General features: G+C 37.9%; 1 protein-coding gene across 1 annotated transcript in view; it reads left to right on the top strand.

The window, feature by feature from the left end:
* CDC73 (cell division cycle 73) overlaps nucleotides 1–23703 on the top strand; it is a 111501-nt gene that overhangs the window by 35349 nt on the left and 52449 nt on the right. Inside the window, exon 10 of the mRNA XM_040610138.1 lies at nucleotides 2586–2650. Within this exon, the coding sequence (XP_040466072.1) occupies nucleotides 2586–2650 (65 nt within the window). The remainder of the gene's footprint in view (nucleotides 1–2585; nucleotides 2651–23703) is intronic.

Raw genomic sequence — 23703 nt, forward strand, 5'->3', positions numbered from 1 at the left:
CTGTTTTCCTGGTCTTCTTCTGGGTGTCTGTATTCTTTGGAGTTTGGGAGGCATGTCTGGTTGAAATAGTTGAAAATTCTCCATGTTGTAGGCAAGAAAAGCCTGTGATAGGTCATTCTGGAAAGGGGAAAAGGTTCCTCTGTTGGTGACCTTCTGAAATTCACAAACAACTGTCAGCCTGGATTAGATGCCGCTGATTGATGTCACTCCATGTCAGCAAAAGCATCTCTTCAACTTAGGGGAGCTCTACCAAATATTCTGCAAGGCTCCAGGCATCACCTGAAATATTAATACGCTCCTTGCCCAGAAACAGTGACCTATATAGTTGCAGAGGAAACTGTTATCCATGAAAGTGTTGGCCAGATGCAGCTTCCCTCATGTTCAGCTGTATGAGCCCTGAGCTAAGACTTAATGCATAATTGCATCTTCAGGTTGTGGGGAAAGGTGGCAAGGCAATACCAATTTATAAAGGGAAGCTAGGCTTCTTTTTTTAGTAGAGAAGGCTGGATTTGTGTCGGTACTTGCATTTTGCTTTTTCAGAATCAACTCTGTGTAGTTCAGAAATGTTAAATCCGGCAGAAGGGGAGGGGGGGGCCTTGAGAAGCCAAGATGAAGGAGGACTGGAGCTGAGGTGACTGTGTAAAACAAAACGTAGTAACACCGGCCTCTCCACTCGGCAGCTGTTCTTAGGTCTGGTAGCATAATCAAGGGGGCAAGGAGGGGAAGGGACAACCAAAACCAGTGTTCAGAAAGTAGATACCTATCTCTGTGGTGAGGAGTATGATCAGTTTTCAACTCTAGGATGTCTTTTTCAGGCACTGGAGAGTTATTAAATCAGGGAAACTTTTCTGCCTCATTTCCTACAAGTGTCTGATAATCTTCCTCATCTAAGGAAGAAAAGATGAGCAACCATAGATGCTTCCCAGAGCATCTGCATTGTTTTCAAGGTTGTCTGGGTTTCAATTTAAGTTAATTTACTCATGATAAGAGCAAGAAGCTTTAACAGTCTTGAAAATCTAATATTTTTCTTGGACTTTTTGTAGGTTCAGATATGAGCATTACTCTGATTCTGCATTATTTCTGGTCTATTATGTTTTTGTGCTGATGCATTGTATGAAGGTGGTGTAAAAAATGGCAAAAATCTTCCAATTCTGAATAGCTGTTCCTGTACAGTAATCAGTTACCTTTACCCAAGTCTAGTGGAAATAGCTCAAACCTTGCTTAGGTATAGACAAATGCTTGCTTGTCATGGTTTGATTGGTGATTATCATGCCATTTTAAGTATGAATTCATTGGTTGGTGTATAAGAAAGGAATGAGGGCAGGTTAATTAATGTTGATAATACACAGCTGTGGGCTGGCTTCAGGGGCGGTGGGCTGGCTGATGTGGATAAGGTGCAGCTGTGGCTGGTTCCTGCTAAGTAGTTAAATAGCTCTAAGGGGTATGGAAGAGGAGCACTGGATGGAGAGAGACCTGGAGGAAGCAGAGAGAGTGCCCCAAATGTAGGAGAGACAAGGAGAAGGATGCAGCAGAGGTGAGAAGCAGAGGGACTGGCCTGAAGAGGATGAAGAAACATCACGAACAGCAGATAAACTGTTGAAACCTTGTGGGGGACTGGTGGCTGTGCCGGGGCAAGGCGCGGGAGCTACCTATTGAAGTTAACCTGGTACGGGGTGGTAGGAGCCTTGTTGCAGCCGGCTAGTTTTGAGAGTGCTGCAACAGGGTGGTTAGTTGATGGGGTTAGCTGGCAGTACATGCATGAGGCTACTGGATTTACAGAAGGAAAAACAGGGGGTTTGGTGAGTCCTGATGGCAGGAGCCGACTTATGATCTTAAGAGTGCTGAGAAAAGGAGGACAGAGGAGGAGGATTCAAAAGCAAACAGCCTAGTGGCAGCAGGTTTAGTCACTGAGCACTTGCAGGCTTCTGGCACTTGCTCAGCATAAATTCAGTCTGATTAAAACGACTAAAAAAACCGCCGACAACCAACCACCAAACCCCAAACCAACTGTTTTTATCACCTTTGATCTGGTAGTGTGAATTTATGCAGATTTTACCCTCTGTATCATATGACAATGACAGTGTTGCTCTTCTGCACTCCAGAAGTGAATTTATCATGTTAAGTGGCCACAGTTTTATAGTCAGCATGTAAACAGATTTCTTAAGTATATTATTCCACTAATGCACCTACAAGTTGAATGTGTGCGTTACAATGCATTCTGGGAATATGAAGCAATTCTCCATTTTGTAGTGAAGAGAATTTGTGAGACTGCATGCCTGTTGTAACACATTCTCGTAAAGATTTAAATTCGTATCCTTTCTCTGGAGTGGTTTGAATGATTCCATGCAGCTGGAAAAGCTTACTCTGATTATAGAAAGCAGAAATACCAAATGGGCCTCTGTCTAAAGAAAACAGATTTCCTAATTACTAACCAGGTTTTGTGTTGTGAACAGGACCTAAACCTCTACCAATAACAAGACGCGTTCTTTGCAAAAATAATTTCAGAGGTGTTTCCAATGTTGTCCATTTAGACATGACTTCCCTCTGTTCGTAATGATTTACAAGAGACTTTTTTTCCTTTGCAGAGACGGAAGGCTTTAAAATTGATACCATGGGCACCTATCATGGAATGACTCTGAAGTCTGTAACGGTAAGCTAAAAAGGCTTTTCTTAAACAGGTTTTGTAGAAATGAATGTACCTGTATATCTATATTTCTGTCTGTCTATATATCTTGTCAGCTTGGCCTAGGTTCTGAGAAGTCACTTTGGTTGGGTAAAAGAATTGATGAAAGTTCTTCTCTGTGAAAAGATAAAATGTGTTTTAATTTGCTCTGCACATTTTGAGAAATCTTTGCTCAAGGGATTTGTCTGCAGTAGAAAGGTGTGCTAGGAAGGCTTTGCTGGCAGGTGGTTCTTGTGGAGGCGCAGCCTTTTTGTGCTCAACTATAGTGAGATACCCATATTTTTGCTAGCCTTCTGCATGTCTGTGGAGGACATCTATCATAATCATAAGGGATAAAAGTATACTCACAGAACTGAAGTAATAACACCAGGTTTTGGAGTATCACTCTATTTCCTACTCTTCATTTAGTAACAATAAATCTGTTCAGTGGTGGAAGGATTTGACCTCTGCATTACTGTTGAAGCTTCTTAGCTTAGTGAGATGGACTGCTTTTGTATGACTGTGCAATGCTGTCAGTGGGGATTGATGTACACACAGATGAGAGAGACTGACCCTCAAACAGACTTCCTTTTCTTTTTTTGACCAATGTTTTTTCTGCTTTTGTGGAAGTGGGTTGAATTCTCTCAAACAAATGCTGTTTTGATCTGCTGGTAAGTAGGACAGATGCTACAAAACTAATGTAGGGCCCTTGTTAAGGTTTTTGCCATCTGCATACCTATATAAATCTGATGAATAGACAGCACTAAACACTCCCCTAAATCCATGCGCTACTTCTAGTTTGCACTCCTAATTTGAACATAAAATAATATCTTGAATATAAATTTCTTAAAAACACTTAGAGCTTTTTCTTGTTTGATAAAAGTTCTTGCCCAAGTCTTTTATTCCTAACCTCCTCTGGACTTAAAAATTAAAAGAAAAAAAAAAGACTTTTAAGGAAGGGAATCTACTTGGTTCTAAACAGTGTTGTTTCTAGATTAATTCAGTAATAGATTGGGTGAAGGAGAAGAAAATAAACCATTATGTCCAAAGATTTGGTTTTGGGTTTGGACTTTGCACAAATCTAGGACTGCTTTATGAGGTGGTGTTATACCAAACCCAGGTTTCTATTGTGTAATGTATCTGTTTCAAGTTGTAGTGACTTGAAATGACTTAGTAAACAGATTCTGTTTAAGTTGCCCTGTGGGGGAGGAAAAAGAAAAAAGGAAGGGGGAAAAAAAAATAAAAGGCAGCAAGATTACAGTAAAGTAGAAATGTTGAAATGTGTCAAGCTTGTCAGTATACATAATCTAAAAGGGAAGGGATGCACAGTAACTCTAAAATTTTTTTAAGATTATTTAAAAATAATTAAGTGGTTTTTATTCTAAGATTCCTAGATCATGTATTTAGCATACTATCTAGAGTTTTGAGGTAGAGTTATTACAGAATCATAGAATCATTTATGTTGGAAAAGACCTGTAAGATCATCAAGTCCAACTGTTAACTTTACTGGTTTCTTCCATTAAGAAAGAAAATAACTGATATTACATTACCAGTAAATCTTTTTGTAATATAAACTAGAAGTTTTTGAAATAACTATTTAAGATGTATTGCATGACTGCACATGAAGCATCATCTGGTGTCATGAGAAATATTAAGACTCCATCTGTCATTTAGTATTTTTCTAAGAACGAACTTGTAAGGGATTTTTTTTGAGCCTTATTTTCCAGACTATTAAAAAGGTGCCCTAAATGTTTAGCTCATTCATAAATTGCAGTGACATACTGATTTTGTGTTTCAGATGTGGGAGAAATGAATATTAATTATGTGGCACAGAAATGTTAATCTGTTTTTGTCTAAACTTTGTTATGGTGATGGACCGCATAGTTCTAGCCCATAATCTTCAGATTGTTGTTTTATATGGAATGCTTAATCTACTACCAGTTAGCGAACTTCAAATTATGCCTTTATTCAGGGTTTTTTGTGGTTTGTTCTGATTTTCTATGCTTGACAAAACTAGGAAGGAAATGGGGAAGTTTTCGTCCCCTAGAGGTGTAATGGCAAAGTACGTTATACTCATTGTCTAAATCATAGGAATATGGAGGATAGCAACGGAATTGCATTCTACCTACATGGTGGTGTCTGCTGTCCTCATAGCATTGGTATAATCCCTTTTGTGAACTCATCAACCGTTTCAAAGGAATTGAAGTGTTAGGTAGCTCTTTGTTAGAAGCTGTCTTCAAACTTCAGACCTCTGATTTCCAGAGGAATGGTGAAATATGAAAGGTTCATTTTTGTGCCGTCGTTCTCCTTGGTAGGAGCTTAGGTGGCTCCTGGGTTTCTTCTGTGGTGTTTGTTTCCATTACTGTATTTATAGAGAGCAGTCATATTCTCTTAAAACTTTTTGTTTTGCTTGGCTAAACAAGTCTTAATGTGAAATAAGCTTTCAATTCCCATGTGAGTCTTTTTCTCTAGCTATTCCAGTTAAGATTCATCTTTTTTTCGAGCATGGAGAAGTAAAATTTCATGGAGTTAGAATTCTAAGTGAGATCTCACCAATGGTTTGTAGAAAGGCAATAAGAATTTCTTACTGCTTCTGAAATTATAAATATTGCCTTGAGATGGATGAATTATGTATTTTAATTTATCTTCATTCTTTATCACTTTTTCATATCTATCTTATTTTTGCTCTAGTTTCCATGTTGTAAGAGATTGTTTACTCTAGTGTGGTGGTTCACCTGAGTATTTAACATTGTTAGTAATACCGTCTACCCCAACTTTTGTTCTCTGTGCTACATTGATTCCTTTGGCTTCCCTGTGTGCATTGTCCTTTGTTTTCTGTGAATGAAACAGTTGGTTGGTTAGTCTTCTGTTCAAAAGGTTGGTGGAGTCATTAGCTTCCGAAAGTTTTGATCTTGTTACCAACTGGAAAAAAAACTTTGTAGATCTGTGCTTATTACCTGGAGTGTAAACCATAACCCACTGTCTGGAGTTGCCCGCCTGCTTCTCACATAAAATGTGTAAGAAACTTTTACTTATTTCATATTATATTCCCTATGTGTCTTCCACTTGCACTCTTCCTTACTGTAGTTCTGTGTAATTATTTTTATGAAATGTGCAAAAGTTCTGTTTTGTGTTTGTTCTTGCTGAAATGTGAGTTGTCTTAGATGCTTGTTCTTTTTAACAGCAAAACAAAAACTTCTGCATCTTGACTGCTTTCTTTTCATCAGTGATGTTGGAAACTTTCTTAGCATTCAGAATTTGTGCCAGAACAGATGGTGAATGGTGGGCTTTTTCTGAAGTAATGTCAGCTAAAATAACTTGTGCTGCTGGCAGTTCTTCCCTGTAACAGGGTTTTTGCTTAATTGGCACACTTAACTTTCTCTTAGGAAGAACTGACTTATTTAATGAATTTTTATTGGGAAGGCATGATTTCATTATTCTGGACCTGGAATTGTTTATAATGGGACATCTTCCTCAGAAATCCTGGTTTAATACCTGTGGCACCTTCTGTTTGCCTGGACTGATGATGTTTTGGAAACAAGTAGGCTAGTGGTGGTAGCTCTGGCTATCTAGTTACCCAGCAGTTTGTGTTGCAAATTGTGCAGCATGACTTTTAGAAACCTGCATGTCTACCTGCACGCTTCACTTCAAAGCATAATCCCCTGTATAACAAGTCAACTTCTGTTTGTTTTAAGTAGGGAAGTTTACTGTTTGATATGGATCAAATAAGAGCTCTGGAAGATAACTATGTTAGTATTTTTACACACAGAGTGTGAGGGAATGCAGAGAGTTTTAAGCTGACACTCTCAACCTGTTCTTTCTTGAGTAAATGTGACATCTCCAGGGCATCAGCCTTCTTTTCTACACAGAAATATTGACTTGGTGTCTAAGCCAGTGTCATCTGGTGGAAGCCTAGAAAGTGGGTCTGACCTTTTATGTATAATGAAATTGAATTTGGGACTACTGGTTTCTGTAACTAGAACATGTGAAGAACTTAGCTTGAGATGTTAAGATGCAAACAAACTGGCTCTCTGCGCCTATGTCAGGATACGGGAGAAGTCGCTTGTTCCGCCAGTGTCGGGTAAAGTGGGCTTTTATAGGTTGGTACTGAACTGGAGCCTCTTCTAGGCTCAGGGCGTGCTTTGTTCTGACTGGGTGCGCTTGCAAATAGTATTTGTTTCTCCAAGACAATTGTAGTCACAGTGGTGCTGGTTTTAGTCATCTTTGTGGGTTTTTTTCTTAACTTTCCATAACTTTAATGTGAAGGAAAGGAATAGAGTGATAGCCTGGGGAGTTCTGTGGAATTATTTTCTTTGAGTTCTGGGAGTCCTGACTGGTAATGAGCTGTGACTCCCTGTGGCTATAAACTTGGGTGCAAGTAAGATCTGTATAGTACTGCAGTAAACCCTTGTAGAAATTACTTTGTTGCCTTTCCTAACTGCTAGAAAGCTCTCCTGCCTTTAACTTCCAGTTTCTTGCAGTATTCCCAGCTGCTGAAGTTCAGAAGCTTCCTTCCTTCCTCTTTACTTTTTGCTGCTAGTAATGGAATCTGTCGCCGATCATCTGTACTCATAAGCAGATTGAACTGCTGTTGGCATTTCTTTCTCTAACTGTTCAGTAAACAGGTGGCTACAACAGCTCTTTTAGCTATTGAGATGATATCCTTACCGGAGAGTTTGGGACTACTTTTGAAGAATCTGTGCAGTTAGTAAGGGTTTCAGTTGAGGCACTTCACTTGTAGCAAACTCAAATGCAAATTTCTGCTGTGTATGCAAACATCTAAGTTTTAGCTCTAGTAAGAAATTCTGTGTAAGTTTTGAATGCTTCTGCCTTCAGTGATAATGTTTTTCCTACAAATTAACAAAAGTAACATCCATCTTTCCAGTGTAACCTGCCAGGCTTTACAGCAATCTCTCAATTGTAAAATTACTCTGAGTAAACTTATAAGACTATCAGTAATTAAAGAAAATATATTACATTTCAGTCAAAACAAATAACGTTCTATAGTCCTGACAGAAAACGACTAATAAAACAAGGGGGATCCCTATATTAGCCCAGTACAAGCAGGCTTAATTTTGGAAGAATTGGAGGACTGGTTCAACACCTCTATGTTGTGGTCAGTATCAGATCTTGAGCATTAACTAGTTAAAGAATGTTGCTCCTAATTGCCTTTAAAATCCTTTGAGTATGATATAGTTTCAGTGATTTTATTATTTTAACTGAGAGGTTGTTTAACCTTAATGAAGGGATTAGTGTGTATGTGTAGTGTGAATGTAGGGAAATACTGTTTCCGACACCTTAAAGAGGGGCCATTGGAGAAGAAACATGTTGGGGCAGAAGCAATGAACGTGGTGTGTGCACGTATTTAAAATAAAAGACTTCAGATAATTGATGTGCTTCTGTGTAAGTAGGTAAGTCCATGAGAACTTTTTTACTTCACCATGAGGAATTAAGACTGTGATGCAGTGCCAAAACTTGAAATGACTTTTCAGAAGCATATGGTGGAATTGGATGTTGTCTCTCAATATACAGACGAATAGCATTTACCTTTAAAAAATAAATAAAATTAATACATATTAGATAGGAGAGAGAGAACGACTTATCCACATGTCACCAGTTTTGTGTCATGTCCTAATCTCATTAAAATATTTGAAAGCAGTGGTAGGCGAGGGAGGAGTCAACAAAACAACAGACTCTTTGAAAGCGTTTGAAACGGGCTCTGAAGCAGAGCATAATTTTCATGCAGTCTGTGCATAAGCTCGTCATTATTCTCGATGCGAGTGTAACACCAGCCCGCCTGCGCCCCCGCTCCCCTCCGCGGGCTGAGCAGCATTCTGTGAACTCTGTGTGCATACTATTCAGTTTTTAACCGTCAAGAGGAGATGAGGAAGATGGCGATAATTGTCTGTTAGAAGAGTGTTCCATAGTTGATGCTGGAGGCAGAGATTTTTGTTTTCATTTGATTTGTAAAACTTTTTTTTTCCTGTGAAGTATATTTATCTGTAACTGTAATTCGGACATAACCATGAGGCTCTCTGTCCATGAGGGTTAAGGGCTAGGACATGACCACTAACTCAAAAAATCCTAGAGCTGGAGAAATGGATCTGTCCCTAGAACAGTCGGCCAGCAACCTTATGCTGGGGTGACAGACCAGAAGGTTTTGTGTGTTTATATTATTTTAATGAGGGTGGATGAAATCCAACCAGGTTTCCTGAGAACTATTACTGTATTTGATATTTAAGGTCCACACAACAATTTCAGTGGCTGGCATTTCATTGCCTCAGTTGTGTTTCAAATAGTAGGTAAATTAATTTTCCCTTAGAAGAGTTTTAGTGTAAATAGTCAAGCTGATAGAGACCAAGGAAAAATACAAATGCTGCTTTCAAGAAAATGTGTTAGGCTGAACAATATTGCGCTTGTTTTCTCAGCAATTGTAAATCACGTACATTGGTGCCAAGGTATCTTGCCATTGCACTGCATTGTAAAGCAGAACTGCCTGTTTTGTTCCTTATAGTAGGCTTTACTGTATTTTGAGACTAGGAACTGCAAATTCGAGAAACTAAGTGGATGTTGTATAACCAGTCATGCATCTGGAAGTTAGGTGTTGCTGTGTTGCTCAGGATGCTACTGAACAAAAGAGGGAGAGAGACCTGGAGCTATCTAGCTTTGTTACGGAATGAATGTGTCTGAAGTCACTGTTCCGTGTAAAATGTCAATGTGCTAAGTGTGCTTGTGGCATGCCTATCAGGTCCTTGAGTGGTTTAAATGGAGGAGTGCCAAGTGTGAGAATCTGAAGTATTTCTGAGCATACGTTGAAATGGAGCTTTAGACATCCAGGGAGCTTTACTTACAAAAGCTTGAGCACCGTAAAAAATTTTGGTATGGATTCTTAAGATGACTTGCTAGACCTTTCTTGACCTAAAGCTGAATGGTACAAGTTTCTTTGCTAGCCCTGTGGGTGTCCCTTGAGAAACTCCTCTGCCCTGTACAGTGTGCGCTAGGGCTCAGATCCTTTACGAATGGTTCGGGAGTCACTTCCACTTGGAAATATGACCCCAAATAAAAACATCTAGGAAACTTCATTTGTGTTCTTTGAATTGGATGTCCGCTTTCTGCTTGAACCCTATATAAGTGCTTAGATTTATTTGTATTTTTCAGGTCTTAAGATTTATGTGTAATATCTATTAACGAAAGTTTCATAGGGCATTGCTCAATGATACCGGCTGAACCTAAGCTACGGATTTTTATACTTTGTCCTAATTGTTCTGAACAATCAAATATCACACACTTCACATAGCTTATATGTTAAACAATGTTGTCTACATATTTCCATCTAGAAATTATCTCCAAACATCTACTGAATACATAATAGCTGCATCTTCAACTGACAGTTCATCATCAATTTTTTTTTTAAATGGGGAAAAATTAACTTTGCTATTATGTCACGTTGTAATGTATTCCCAACTACGTAAGGCACTATAAAGGTCCTATGACCCAGCGTAAATGAGCATGTGACAGATCGGGAACCAGCAGGTCACTTCAACATCCATTCTTCTCCCTGCAAGTGTATCCACATTTGCCAAAATAATCACCTGGGTAGCCATCCCGTTGTCTTTGAATAAGAGTTGTAACAAAATTTTGAATCTCTCTAACACTTCTCAATTCATGATACAGTAACTAAATCAAAGTTACAATTAAAGTATTTAATGATCAGCTGAGTCATTTATGTAACTAATCTGAGATGACAGAGCCCAGATTTCCTTCTCTGTTCAGTTGTTGAGTTTATACCACTGTCATTAGGCCATGTTACATCTTACTACTTGGTCGTTTGCTCTTGGTGGAGTAAGATACACAGTTCATTATTTGTAGAAACAAGTTTTCTGCCTGGAGTACTTGCTTATATGGAACTTGGCATCATGGTCATACCTTTTTCTGGGCCTGGAAAGTAGGATAGCTTGATTATTACCCTAGAAGCATCCACAGGAGCATGCCTCAAAGCCGAGTCTCCCATACAGCGTGCTCATGCTACTTATTATGACTTAGCTAAGCCAGAGCAAATTCTCCCTTATGATAGTTTTGTTTTGTTTTTCTAAATTCTGTACCTTGTCATTATAGTCAAGGCCTTTTTTTTTTTTTTTTTTTTTTTTTTTTTTTTTTTTTTTTTTTTGAATGCTCTTTAAGGACTGTTGTTTCAATGTGCGGACTTTGTTCCAGAGCTGCTATTTTAACGGTCCACCTCCCTTCCTTCTGGCAGTTGTGGGTTTGTTTTGGGGCTTCTGTTGGGTTTCTTTCAGTATATAGCTGTTAGTGTTTGAATCCAGCCAGAGGGTATCTCGTTGTGGCAGGCTTTATTACGAGACTGTGTTGCATTTTTCAGGTTTTGCATGAAAATGCGAGGCAAAGAGCATTTTTGAAGCACGTCAAAGCTGCAGAGCTCAGAATTGAGACAGATCTTTGGAGGCAAATGTTAATGAAATGCTAAGGTCCGAACGCTTGTTCTTGGTTTTTTGCGGGATGGATTATAAGCGATGTCATTTAGCACTATTTCAATGTAGTGCAACATCACAAATTAGAAGGTCCAGTTAGGATAGCAAAATAGGTGGTATTTTTAAGCCTTTAAGGCAGTTCCTTCTTGGGCCGTTTAAGAAGGTAATTGATTAAGGCTGACAGTATTTTGGTCTCTAACTTTATGTGATTTTTATTGTTCCATCTAAATCCAGGTGTTAATTTGCCTGTGTCTTTTATGCAGCCACATGCTGTTGCTGTTGAATCTGCATCCTCGCTTTTAGGATGGTTAAATGTGTTTAATTTATCTTTGCAAGGACAATCTATAGGCACGGTCCTGGTGTAGTCAGGTTTGCTACTGGTGGTCCTGAATACAGTCTGTTTCAGCATAGGTTTCTCATTAGGTAAATGACTAAAGACTATATAATGAACTGTGCATTAGTTATGGCTCACTCAACTAGCATTTAGGCAATACTGATAGTACCTTCCAGAATATACCTGCGTTTGTGATCTGCTGAGCTGCCATCTGGAGCTATATTTATGTTTTCACTGAGCAATATGCTACTGTGGAAACTACTTGCATCACTGCTGCTGGAATGGTGGTTCTTTAGTCTGTATTTGTCTAAAACTCTCTTAAAGACGCTGCTCAGCTAAGTGAGTTAAGAGGAAACGTCTGTTTGTTTGGAAGTGCATGTAGGTAAGCGTTTAAAGATGTATTGTCCGTTTTAATTTGCATTCACCACTTTCTGTTTTGCCCCTCTTTATTCCCCAAAGGATTGTGGGCTTTTCTGAAGGCTTTTGGTTTGTGGGTTTTCCAAATCCCAGGAACATCATATACATACAACTTGACTTAACACTGAAGATAGTATTTGGGTAAAAAAAAAAAAACACAACACCATCTTGTTTCTAATCTTTGTGAGTTGCTAAATGCATAGTGTGAATGCGTATTTTTTTGAGATAAAATAGTTTGTTTTAAAAGTATACAAACAATTATCAAGTTTTTGTTTGCTACTGTATGAACGTATTAGTCTTCAGTACCTAGTATTTCAAATGGTTTGTCCAATGTACTTGAAAATGTCAAATTTATCTCAAACCGTTGGTAAATTGAAAGATTGATAAATAACTTTCAGAACTGTGTTTTTACAAATACTGTTTGGATAGCTAGGATCTAAAGCTTGATTGGGCTTCATACAATGTGAATGTTAACAAAATATATTTTTATTTCACCTTACATTACCCCTTGCATTTGGCAGAGTAAGTTTTAGGAAGTTGAACTATTGAATTGGCTTGCTGCTTTAGGAGACCTAAGATCTATTATTGTAATTAAAATATCTCACTTTTTGAGCTCTTTGAGGTTAAAAGCAGGTGACGCTTTCCTTCCATAAAGGTGTATGAGTGGGTTTTGTGCATAAGCAACAGGCTTTTAAAATTCAGTTAAAGTGTGAAGCAAAACTTTGTGTGACTAAGCAAAGTGATGTAGTGATGTGACAAGATTGCTTGTAGTTAACTGTCAGTCTAGTTGCTGTAAATTCATAGTACTTATAATTTAGGATTGTCTGGGGTTTTTTTCAATTCTGGGTTTCTTCATAGGGAATAAAAGTAAAATGTTTTTTTCTTTATAGTCACCTAAGTTTCTTTTCTGCCTAAGTGGGTATGAGGAGATAGCAGTCTTCCTTGACGTGGAAGACAGTGCAGTTGGTGAGTTAAGAGGTGTTTGCTTTGGGGTGGCTTGGTGCTGCCATTCTGAGGGGACAGAGAAGTGCTGCCTGCCGTTCCCTCCGTGGGAGCAGTACTTCAAGAGTTCCATTTCCCTGGCCAGCAATTATGGAAAAAAAAAAAATGACAAAGGCAGTAACTTTTCCACAGGTTTTATTGAAACTGGAAAATAGGTTCAAAGCATACTGTGGAAGAAGGGGGGGAATGTTACTAAAGCGGGCTGCTAGCAAATCTGTTTCCTGAGGGGGAGAAAAACCTGCTTTTTGCTTTGGAATAAGGGGACTTGAGGGTGCGTCATGCAGCAGTATTCATCAGTCCTACTTACTGGTTATCTTTGGAGCAGCTGATGTAAATCAGGCAAACAGATGGCAATATTACTGAAATGAAAATGGAATCCAGTTGTCATTAAGAAAGATAACCTGCCTGATTAATCGTGTTTCATCGTAGTTATGAAATAGAACAAAAGACTTGTGGATGGAGAGAGCTTTATAAGGCAGTAAGCCAAATAATTTGTAGCTAATAATCTATATAATATATTATAATAGACATTATATATACAGCTACTTCACATGGGTTTATAAAATCCATTCTGTTTCAGGGTGACATTGTATGCTGTAACAAACCACTGATTCTGTAGTAGATTTCACATGTATAACTAGGTCTGGAAAACAATGTCATGAAAAAGCTTCCAAAAATATCTGGACATGAACAGCAGGTGAAATGCAGATTGAAGTGGTAAAATGCATATTAGAATACTAAATGGTTCATAATGTTATCTTAGAAATTAAAATCTAAAGGAGCTCTGGACTGCCGGGTGTAATATTACATCTAGTTTTAAAGGGTAGTTTTATAGTTGGCTCAGATTTCATATGTTGAATTTGAAAATGTAAATAGACTTCCTTGTTCGTACCTGAAATCTTCTGAAAAGTGTATTTACTTGTTTGTTGTACTTGGCATTCAGATGAATGAGAAAATAGTGTAATTAGGCGGTCTGCTCACCTTTATTTGGATATACTAAATAATTAATGAGGGTAACTTTTATATGCATGTCATTGTTCTGTACAACAAACCCAGATATTCAGTATGTTTCTTATATTCCGTTCTCAGCAAGACTCTTAATATCCTTTTATTTTCTTCTCTGGAAAGCTGCCTGTAGTTGGCCTACATTATCCAACAGCGTGAGCTGCAGTTCTTTCAAATATGAATGTAGGTATTAGGTCCTTTTAAACAGTGAGTACCATAACAGTAATCCATCTGTAGGGAACATTTTATAAATGGAAATTCACAATACACAGGAAATATTTTCAAGTATTATTTTATCACTCCTTTATATGGAGCTGAGAGGAAAAGAATGTAAAAGGTAATAAGTACTCAACATTCTGTGTTAAGATCAAGAATGTGTTAAATTTAAACAGTAGTTCCTAGTATACTGATATTTGTGAAAGTTCTCAGTTATGAATAAGAAACATACCTTACGGAGATAATGCAACTTTTTCTGATGGTTCTCATAAGTGGAATGAAAATGATTGATAAACCTGACATTTAATATTTGGCAAACTTCAAGGAGCTTCTGCCTTATGTTCAGTAAAGTGATGTTTCTTTAGTGAAGACATATTTAAACTGTATTAAAATGCATAGAGATATATGGATACTTCATAAATGTGGGATAACTAAAGAACATTCACAGCTTTGAGAAATAAGGGGCTTTTTTTGCCTCCCCCCCCCCTTTTTTTTTTTTGTTTGTTTTAGTTTTTTAAACAAAAGACTCACTTTGGCTCAAGTAGGCTTGGCCACTTTCCTCTCTTACCACATTCCCCAGAAGGGAAACTAAATTAATTCTGTCCATAAGAAGATTAAAAGCTGATGGGGTAGGCAGATGTTTTCTTTTCTCAAGGGTGAAAGAAATAGAGTAAGGTTCTCTGGCAAGTCTGAAGATGATGAGGGAAAAATGTTTTGATTCTAGTTAAATTGCAGTCTGTAATATGTTTTGGCTTGGGGTTTTTTTGGTGGGGAGGGAGGGCGCTCAGTCATTTTTGAACCCCTTGTGCTTTGTGACACTATCTTGGTGGAGGAAAAGATGTATTCTGGTTTTATTTATTAATAGTTCATTCATTCTAACGCTGATCTGTAGTAAATTTATTACGCTTCAGTGTAAGTGTTCATATTACTGTGAATGGTATTACACTTTTTAATACTTGGTTTTTCACTGTAAGATATTTAAATCTTAAACTTTTCTTACATAAAAAGGTATACACTTACCTAAATCTGGGTTCAGTTATTTTTCAGTTCTTTTGTTTAATGTGTTTTTATATTTTTATTTTCTGTTAAAGCCCTGGCTGAAGTCATGCTTACTCCTTGTTACCAAGCTGCTGTAGGAGAGACTCGTGGTGGACCCTGTGTGCTTTCTTGCAGTATTCACAGACGTTCTCTCCTTGGTATAAACTGATCCTTAACCACTGCAGCCTGTCATCCAGCTGATGTAGCCTCCAGTCTGCTGCTGACCTGGGAGCCATTTAATAGTTTAAGTTCAGAAGTTACCTGCCTTTTTCAGCATCAGATCTTCCTGGATTCCCATCTTGTTTAGGGATTTTGTGACAAATAAATAGACTCCTAGAGGTGCCTTTGCACTCACACAAATGTTAAACAAAGAACTGCATGTAGCTTTGGCATGAAAAATACCACCCCTCCCCTGTGTCCCCTGAAACGTGACCTTTTTTCTTCCATGGTAGCCTTGGAGTCTCAGTCAGTCAGTGCCCTTCAGGGACTTGATCTTCTGGAGCTTCCTCCCAGCCTTCTCTTGTAGCTGCTGAGCTCCCCAATACAGGATTTGTTCCAAACGCTTGAAATCTTAAGTTATTTTTCATTTGTAATTAAACACCTCAGGTCTTCCCAGGGTGAGGCTGTTGCCACCTGAGTGGGGCTGGGAGTCATCAGGAAGTTAAGAGTCTGCAACAGTCATCTCCATTTTCCTGTTAAAGCGAGTGCTTCCTAGTTCTGCCATTGAGAAATAACCTTTCCTCTTTAATACAAAGGATGATGCAATCTAATATGGCAATATACAATTATTCCTTAAGGCTATATCTAGATCAAGGCACTCAAGCAAATTAAAGCAAATTACCAAAGTGTACAACATCAACATTCATAAGTTATAATGCATTAAATTGCCATTGGCTGGAGATGTCTTTAGGAATAAAATTGCTTTAGTTAGCTGTAGTTTAATTTCTTTATTTTACAGTGAGTGAAGGCCAATTTACTGCTGCATTAGAAAATTCATGTGGGAATTTAATGCATTTGAATTAATACGCTTTTGACTTTTCACCTTTACTTGAATCTTTATAAACTTGTAGATCATTGGTTAGCCCATTATGTTTGGGAGCGGCTTTGCTGGACTGTCATATGTTTCCTTCTTCGCTTGTTGCTGAGGTCCTGTTTCTTAGTGCTGTGTTCATGTTCACTATAGATTTGATCTGAATCAAGCAGCAAATAAACTGTTGCTTTTCAGTCCAGGTGGTGATGGTTAGATTATATAGAACTACAATGGTACTTCTTAACTAGCCTGTACAGACTGTGCGTTTTCCAGCATGCACAGCTCAAGGTCATCTGGGTTTCATGTACATTCAGTAGTAAATTCAGTGGATTTTAGTTTTTTCATAATGCAGTTGTTCTGTGCACATTAAAAGGTTGCAGAGGTCTCTAACTTCTTGTTTTATTCTGGTTGGCAAACCCAAGGGTAGTTGGTTTTGCATTGAGTCTTTTGTAGCAAGTTTGGAGTCTTTAAGGTGAGAAGGAAATAGGAAATTAAATACCTGTGGATGTTTAGGGCATCCTCACTCTTTTCACACTTCAGTTGTCATTGCACAAGGGAAAACGCTCTTTTTCAGTAGTTAAACTGATCATTTGAAGCCTACCACTTAAAATTTGGCCTCTTATTTACTTACATAAGCTGCTTAGGGCAGAATATTTTCTCTTACAGTTTCTCCGGTGCTTCTCCTGCCTACGTATTTCCCCAGAAGCGTGGCTTTGCATCTTTTCTGTCTCTGTTTAATAGAAAAAGATGTACTATGTAAAACTTACTGAAGTGTCTCAATTCTTAAAGTTTAGAATAATGGACAGTAATTACAAAATATTTCTACTGGCTTTTTTGTAATTCTCATTTAATGTAGTTAGTACCAGCACAGTAAACTTATAATTTCTACTGTTGTACTGCATATCTGAAGGATGGTGTAGTCTCAGATTAAAACATCCCTATAAAGTTGAATTTGTGTTCTATCTTTGCGTTTTTCAGTAATTGGGGAAATTCAGGTAACATTTCTGTGAGGTGTTGGGTAAATTTTATTAACTGTTTAGGGAGGGAGTATTGGTAACAACAGGTCCTAATCAACATTTATTTATACTTACGGGGTTTAAAAAAAATATCTGTGTTAGTACATTGGCAAACTGTTGAAACAAGTCATTTTGATTTGATCTAATATCTTCTGGTGATACATAAGGAAAGAGTTGGTCTGCAATATATGACCTATTCTCCGGTGACATTGAAATGATTCAAGCTTATTAGTGAGCTTGAAAAATGTTGTATAGAAAATTCAGAATCTGTAGTTTGGTTTTTATCAGAACCGGACAGGCTTATGTCATCTCTTCTGAATGGGGTCTTGAAGTGATGTTTAGGGAGTTAATGTTCGCTTGTGTAAAACAAGACCAGTTAGAAATTTCTCTGAGACAGAATGTTTCCTCATTAGCATGTTCTTGAGGTGTTTGAGTGGGGAGGGAGGTTGTTACAGGGTTTGCTCAGAAAAATGCGTAGTTTTTCATATTGCATCTTGCAGAGATTCATGTCTAGTGGGTTACTGTGTATCTTTTTGTTAACTTGAGAAAAAGTTTAGCTGTGAAGCAGTAGTCGTCAAAGGGACGTAGGACAGCAAGAAGAGAAAGCTTTATTGACCATTATAAAATTAATTCCATTTTTGTTGACTTCCCAAAAGCCAGGGACAAACTATGAGCATGGATTCTTGTGTCTGTATTGGCCACAAACCAATGAAATGCCAAATTTTTTAGTTGGCTATGGTGGGAGGCAATCCTTTCCCCCCTCCCCCCCCGTGGCAACGCATTTCATTGTGATCGTTTTTCACTTCAAGTTACTGACAAAGCCAGTATAAAATATGTTCAGCAAATACGTAAAGCTATTTTTGCCCAAGAGTCTTTAAGTATCACAGGAAAAAACTCAAGTTGTGCAGCACCTTGCATTATACAGCTGGATATGATAAACAGTGTGAAGGCCAGCTACTCAGCCTTCGGCTTAGGTGAATCAGTCCATCCTTTCAGAGTATGAGCGCTGTCCAGCTCTTCAATTTATCGTAACTTTAAGCTGGATCATAGTTGTATATGCTGAAGTGACTGTACCAGTGAATGTTTTCTTCTCGGCACTTTAAACTGGTGCAAAAGTAATTTACTTTATCCTACCTAGAATATGACAGCATGTACTGCTTTCTGCAATTCAATTGTACTTGAGGGGTGAGAAAAAAGAAAAGGGATGTTAATGCTTATGATGATCAGTTTCATCATGAACATTCTAGGATTTAGCTGTTCTGTAAGTAAATCGAGGTGTTGCAAATCCAAGTATTATATTAGTACTTCAGGTGCTAATACAAGTACAAGAGAATGTTATGGTAAGAAATTGGGAGAGGGGTGTGGGGGGGAATGGATGACGCCCTTTAGTTCACATAAAATCTTTTACAGTGAAAAATTTTTAATACAAGATTCATAGGTGTTTTTCTCTTATAGAACTGGAAGAGGTAAAATATTAATATTTGCTTAGTTGTCATAAGGAGTCTTACATGCAACAAAAGTAGTGTTTTTCAAAAAGGCTGAATTTATGGAATGTATGCAGAAGGTGTTCATGTGTGTAAAATTTTTTTGATGAATAGGAGGAGGGGTAGGGAAGAAATGTATTTGTGTACTTCATTCTAGTTTTTCCATTCCGCTCTGCTGGCATGAAATTTGGACAATAAATCATTTGAACTGTTTAACTTCTACTAGTAGAAAATGAGGAAATGACGGAAGGGGGAAAAAAATTAAAAATGGTTGAGGTACCCAGACAATGCATTTTTTTAATGAATATGGCAGCATTATATTTTACACAGGCTGTAAGCCTCCAGATTATTGGCAGAAGACTGCCATTCCTTTACTAATTTCATTTAAGTTGGATATCTTAAGTTAGCAGCACCCATTTCTCAATGGAATTTTGATTAGAAGGAAAATCATACCTTTGCTGGCTGTAGCAAGCAAATGTGCCTTCATCTAAAAAGGGGGTAATTCACAGCTGGATAGTATGAAGTAGTAACTACGGCTTTTAAATCCAAATAAATTACAGGTTTTGTAGAGTAAAAGAATTGTTACTACCATTCTTCCTCTTATTTTCTTATTTATTTTTTTATCACTTTGAAAATTCAGGAAGAGCATTAGCTTTTTTAAGTAATGTAGTGAACTTCCAAAATAGATAAACCATCTAAAATCTGGTGAAATGACAGAAGTAATCTGCTGCATCAACATTTAAAAATAATTTCAGATTTGAAAGACAGAATTTTCTCCTAATATTAATAGAGGTGTTACTGAAAATACTGTTCTGTTGAGGGTACATTTATGTTGGAACAGTGTGATTTCTGTGAGTTTGTTGCGGTTTGGGTTTTTTTCCTCCCTTTGGTATGCCTCAGTGTGCTTATAGCATAAGCTTTGTAATTTGCTTTTTGAGGAACAGATGTGTTAGTTGTCCCCTCAGGTATGTGTATGATATTTACTTTTATTTTAGAGTCTTAAGTAATGTTAAGAGTACCTCTGAATTGTCATCTCATTTCTTTAAATTTTTGGGACATAAAAATGTTACCCTTTTCTATATTAAAAACCAATAAAATACAATACTTTTATAAATTATTCAATGATGTTACAATGGGAAATTGGTTATTCTCTTGAGTCGGAAGGCTGGATAATTGAGTTGAATTTTTATGTCTACAAAAATCAATGCCTAGGTGGACTTTGGAGGAATGCCTATAAAAAGACTGGCATTTGCATTAAGTGGCAGTACTAAATTTTTGACTGAGTCACAGATGGTGTTTTCCAGTGTTTCATCTTTGTTTTATCATCTTGCATCAACCTATACATTATAGCACAACAGGCTTAGATTATGATGTAGATTTTGTTTTTTAATACTAAGCTCATGCTTCTTTGGGAAGTGATGACAACAACATAGAAATCCTGAATGAAACCTAGAATCTCTTATTCTAAAAATATTTCCTAGACCTCAGCTTGTTTAAATGCAGGATATGGTAAATATTTAGTAAAGGCAATGAGCAAGGTTTTTGTTTTCCTTGGTGACTTGTTTGGTATTTTATTAAGAAAGGATTCCTTGTGGCAGTTGTGTTTTCTTGTTTTAAATTTTGAGCTTACTGTGATGTGGGAACACTTGGCCTTTCCACAAGAAAAGATGTGGTGGGGTTTTGGTTTTTCAGGAGTGGAAGAGTGGAGGGATTTGGTGTTTTTCTGATGGCATGGATGTTTTTCATTTTATAATTTAATACAAAACTTTAAAAAGTGTTAACAGGGAAAGATCTGGGAATACTTGACTTTTTGAGGACTTTTTTCTTTTGAAAAGATTAATCTACATCCTTGCAAGTACGGCTAATACCTCTCATCTGATTTTTGTCATCTTGGAAAATTTTAAACCTTTAAGGATTTCATGCTGTGCTCAGTTTCTTCATCTCTTTCAGTTGAATTAATTGCAAGACAGTATCAAAGCCTGTATCCTTAAAATGTTAGGATAAGAAAGGTGTTTCACATGCTTTGTTTTCTGATGAGGTAAAGAAAAGGAGACTTCTCCGTTATGCCCACACTGAGCATCTGGGGGATCACGGTGAGTGGGTTCACTGAATATTCTTATTGAACAGTTGAAATACCAATTAATATTAGGTAAAGCTAGATGGGTTAAAAGGAAATGGATGTGCTTGTTCTGATGTGCTTGTCCTCAGAGGCGTACTTGTGTATTCTTCAGTACGCTTTGGCCTCCAGTAAGGTAAAGCAGCTTGCAGTGTTTTCTTATTTTAAGAGAGTGTATGTGGATCACAAACTGATGAAGATTGTAGAAGAACACTGGTAGTGGTCTGCTTTCTCAGGCAGATGATATCTGAAAGATAGCAGCAGCAGTCCAATTCGCTCTTTAGAAAGTGTATTCTTTTCTCAAACCTTCCCAGGAAAATAAAAGCCCTTTGAGAAAAATCTTGTTGAAGTTTTTAGCAGCCTTGACTTCTCCACCAGTACACCAACAGTGCCCAGCTCAAGCATTCCAATGGAAGCCTTTGAGAGTACATAAAGCATTAAGCTATGACTACTCCCTGTGCTGGAGGGACTTTGTTTCTTTGGTTTTATTTATGTTGAGGGTAGTAATTCAAGGTTACTCTCTCAGTTAGAACATTTCGACCACCAGGCTAGCTTTGAGAAATGCGAAGGGAGTGGTTCGTACCCTGTGGTTTGAGTTATGCAGCAGTTAGCTTGTGGACCAAAATGCATCGTTACTATTATCCAGTTAGTGTCATCGTGCAAACTGGCAGATTTAAATGCTTAAGAGAGCTCTGTTGCCATGGTAATATCAGAACGGCAATGTGGTAGTTTTCATCCATATCCCATGTTCAGTTAAATTCCTTTGCAGTCATTTAACTGTGAAAGGAAGGTACCATATTGTACCAGGCTGGATTTCTTCTGAGTTAGCCACAGACAAAAGAAGAGCAGAATTAACTCTTCCTTTGAAAATGAAATGTAAATTCTATGCTCCAAGTGATCTACTTCTCTTTGCTTTTGGTTTGACTGTGCGCCAGCAGTCCTTTATATAAAATACTCTCTGTAGAGTTACTGACCTGCCATTCATGCCATCGTGTCATGTCTTGTAATTACTTGGGTTCAGGCCATAATAAAAAGCATGCACTGCAATCACAAATTAAAAAATTTTGTTAGAGGAATGCATTTGCCTCATTCTTTCTCGGAAGGGCAGAAGTGTAAAACACCGCTAGAAATTCACATCCTGCTTTCTAACTTGGCTTCCCTTCTAATGATTTCCCTTATTGCGGAGCCTGCCCTGTATTTTTTAAACCTATGTGGTGTTGATCCGCTGCTGCATTCTTAATTTTGCTTTTCTGTTCTCTGCCATCCAAGAGCTTTTTTAACTGACCTGCTTGTAAGAAGTTGTTCTCCGCAGCCCTCCCCCAGCCTCCCACCCCAGAAAGCCTTTACCCCCACTCTCGCTGTGGGTACAAAGCAGAGACAACGTTCTCACCTTCCTGACCTACATTTGCACAGCGCAGCGCTGCTTAGCTGGCTGTGCAGCCTCCCGCCCGCTGTCCCCTCGCATCTCCAGCCTACCCAGTCCCTCCTGCAGCTCTGCCTGCAAGAGCCAGCCACCCTGCGATCTGCGGTAATAAAGCGAATGCCCTGTCTATTAAAGTATGGTCTGCAATCTGAAATTACTGTGCTCAAGGGTGAGAGCGCGCGTCACCTGAATGGCATGCTGGTTTGGAAGAATAATATGAAATTAAAAGGACAGTGATGCTCAAAACTTGATAGGTGCAGTTATTGTACTGTAATTCAGTAATTGTCCAATATTTATTTATTTGGGTTATTTGACAGCATGCAATAGGGATTGCAAAATGGGTTTTAAAATTGGAAAAGCATGTAAACAACTACTGATGCTTTTGCAAATCACTTACAAGCCTGTTCTTGCTAATAGCATAAATGTAAGAAGTAGTAGTTTTATATTAGCATCTTCCCTCTCCCTTTTATCTTCTCCTAGGAAGGTTTCACACACTGCAATGTGTATTCTTTCAAGAGGTAATGTTTTCTTCTATTGTGGGATTATGTAGGTATACTAGATAGAGGTGTGATTGGGGATTATGTTAATGTATCAAGAAAATTAGTAGGGGTGAGGAGGCAGTCTAACATAATGGCTTCGAGGTGCTTCCCTCCCCTCCGCTGCCTGATTTAGCATGGATTTGGAGACAGTTAATGCATCTCTTAACATGTTAAAGTATTCTGAAAATGTTTTGTAAATATGGACTGACACATTTTATATTACTGTATTGCAAAGAAAAGCAAATTTTAAATCACTATTCTAGTAAGGTTGTACTGAAAGCTAGTGTCTTATCTCTTCTAGATCACTGCCATCCTATAATTTTATATTTATAGGACATAAAAATAATTTATAATGTTTAAGTGAAGATCTTAATGGACACTGAATTTTCCCTCGGACCAACCACTGAGGCTTGGGTGTACCTTTATCTGTAACATTTTTTTCAGACTAGAACAGATCATGAACTTTACCCCCAAAAAATTTGTCAGTGGGTGGGGATAGGATCAGTTCTATTACACCAAAACCTGTAGTTGTGTGTTTTCCATACTTGAATCTATTGCTGTGCGATCTGCAAATAACTCACATTGCTGATTTAATTGAAGATGTGAAAGGAGCAGTTCTGTTGTTGGTGAATAACAATTTTTGGTAGGACTTCAATGTAGTCATCTAGTATCAATGTGTAAATCTTTATGTCCTTGAAAGTTAAATAAATAGGAAAAAATTATGGAATTCCAATTTCTGGTTTTATTACCATGCTTCACTTCTCTAATATTTTTATTTGCCATTACGATGGTACTGATGAAATTGCTCCCCCCCCCCCCCCCCCCCCCAAGCTTTCAGTCATTATGACTTTTTGTATTTGTTTTCAACCTGGAGCATACAGAGAAGTAAAAACATGTAAAGCTAGTATTATACAAAGTTCTGTCCTTCAATGGGT

Source organism: Falco naumanni, chromosome 11, assembly GCF_017639655.2.
Source record: "Falco naumanni isolate bFalNau1 chromosome 11, bFalNau1.pat, whole genome shotgun sequence".
NCBI classification, from domain to species: domain Eukaryota; kingdom Metazoa; phylum Chordata; class Aves; order Falconiformes; family Falconidae; genus Falco; species Falco naumanni.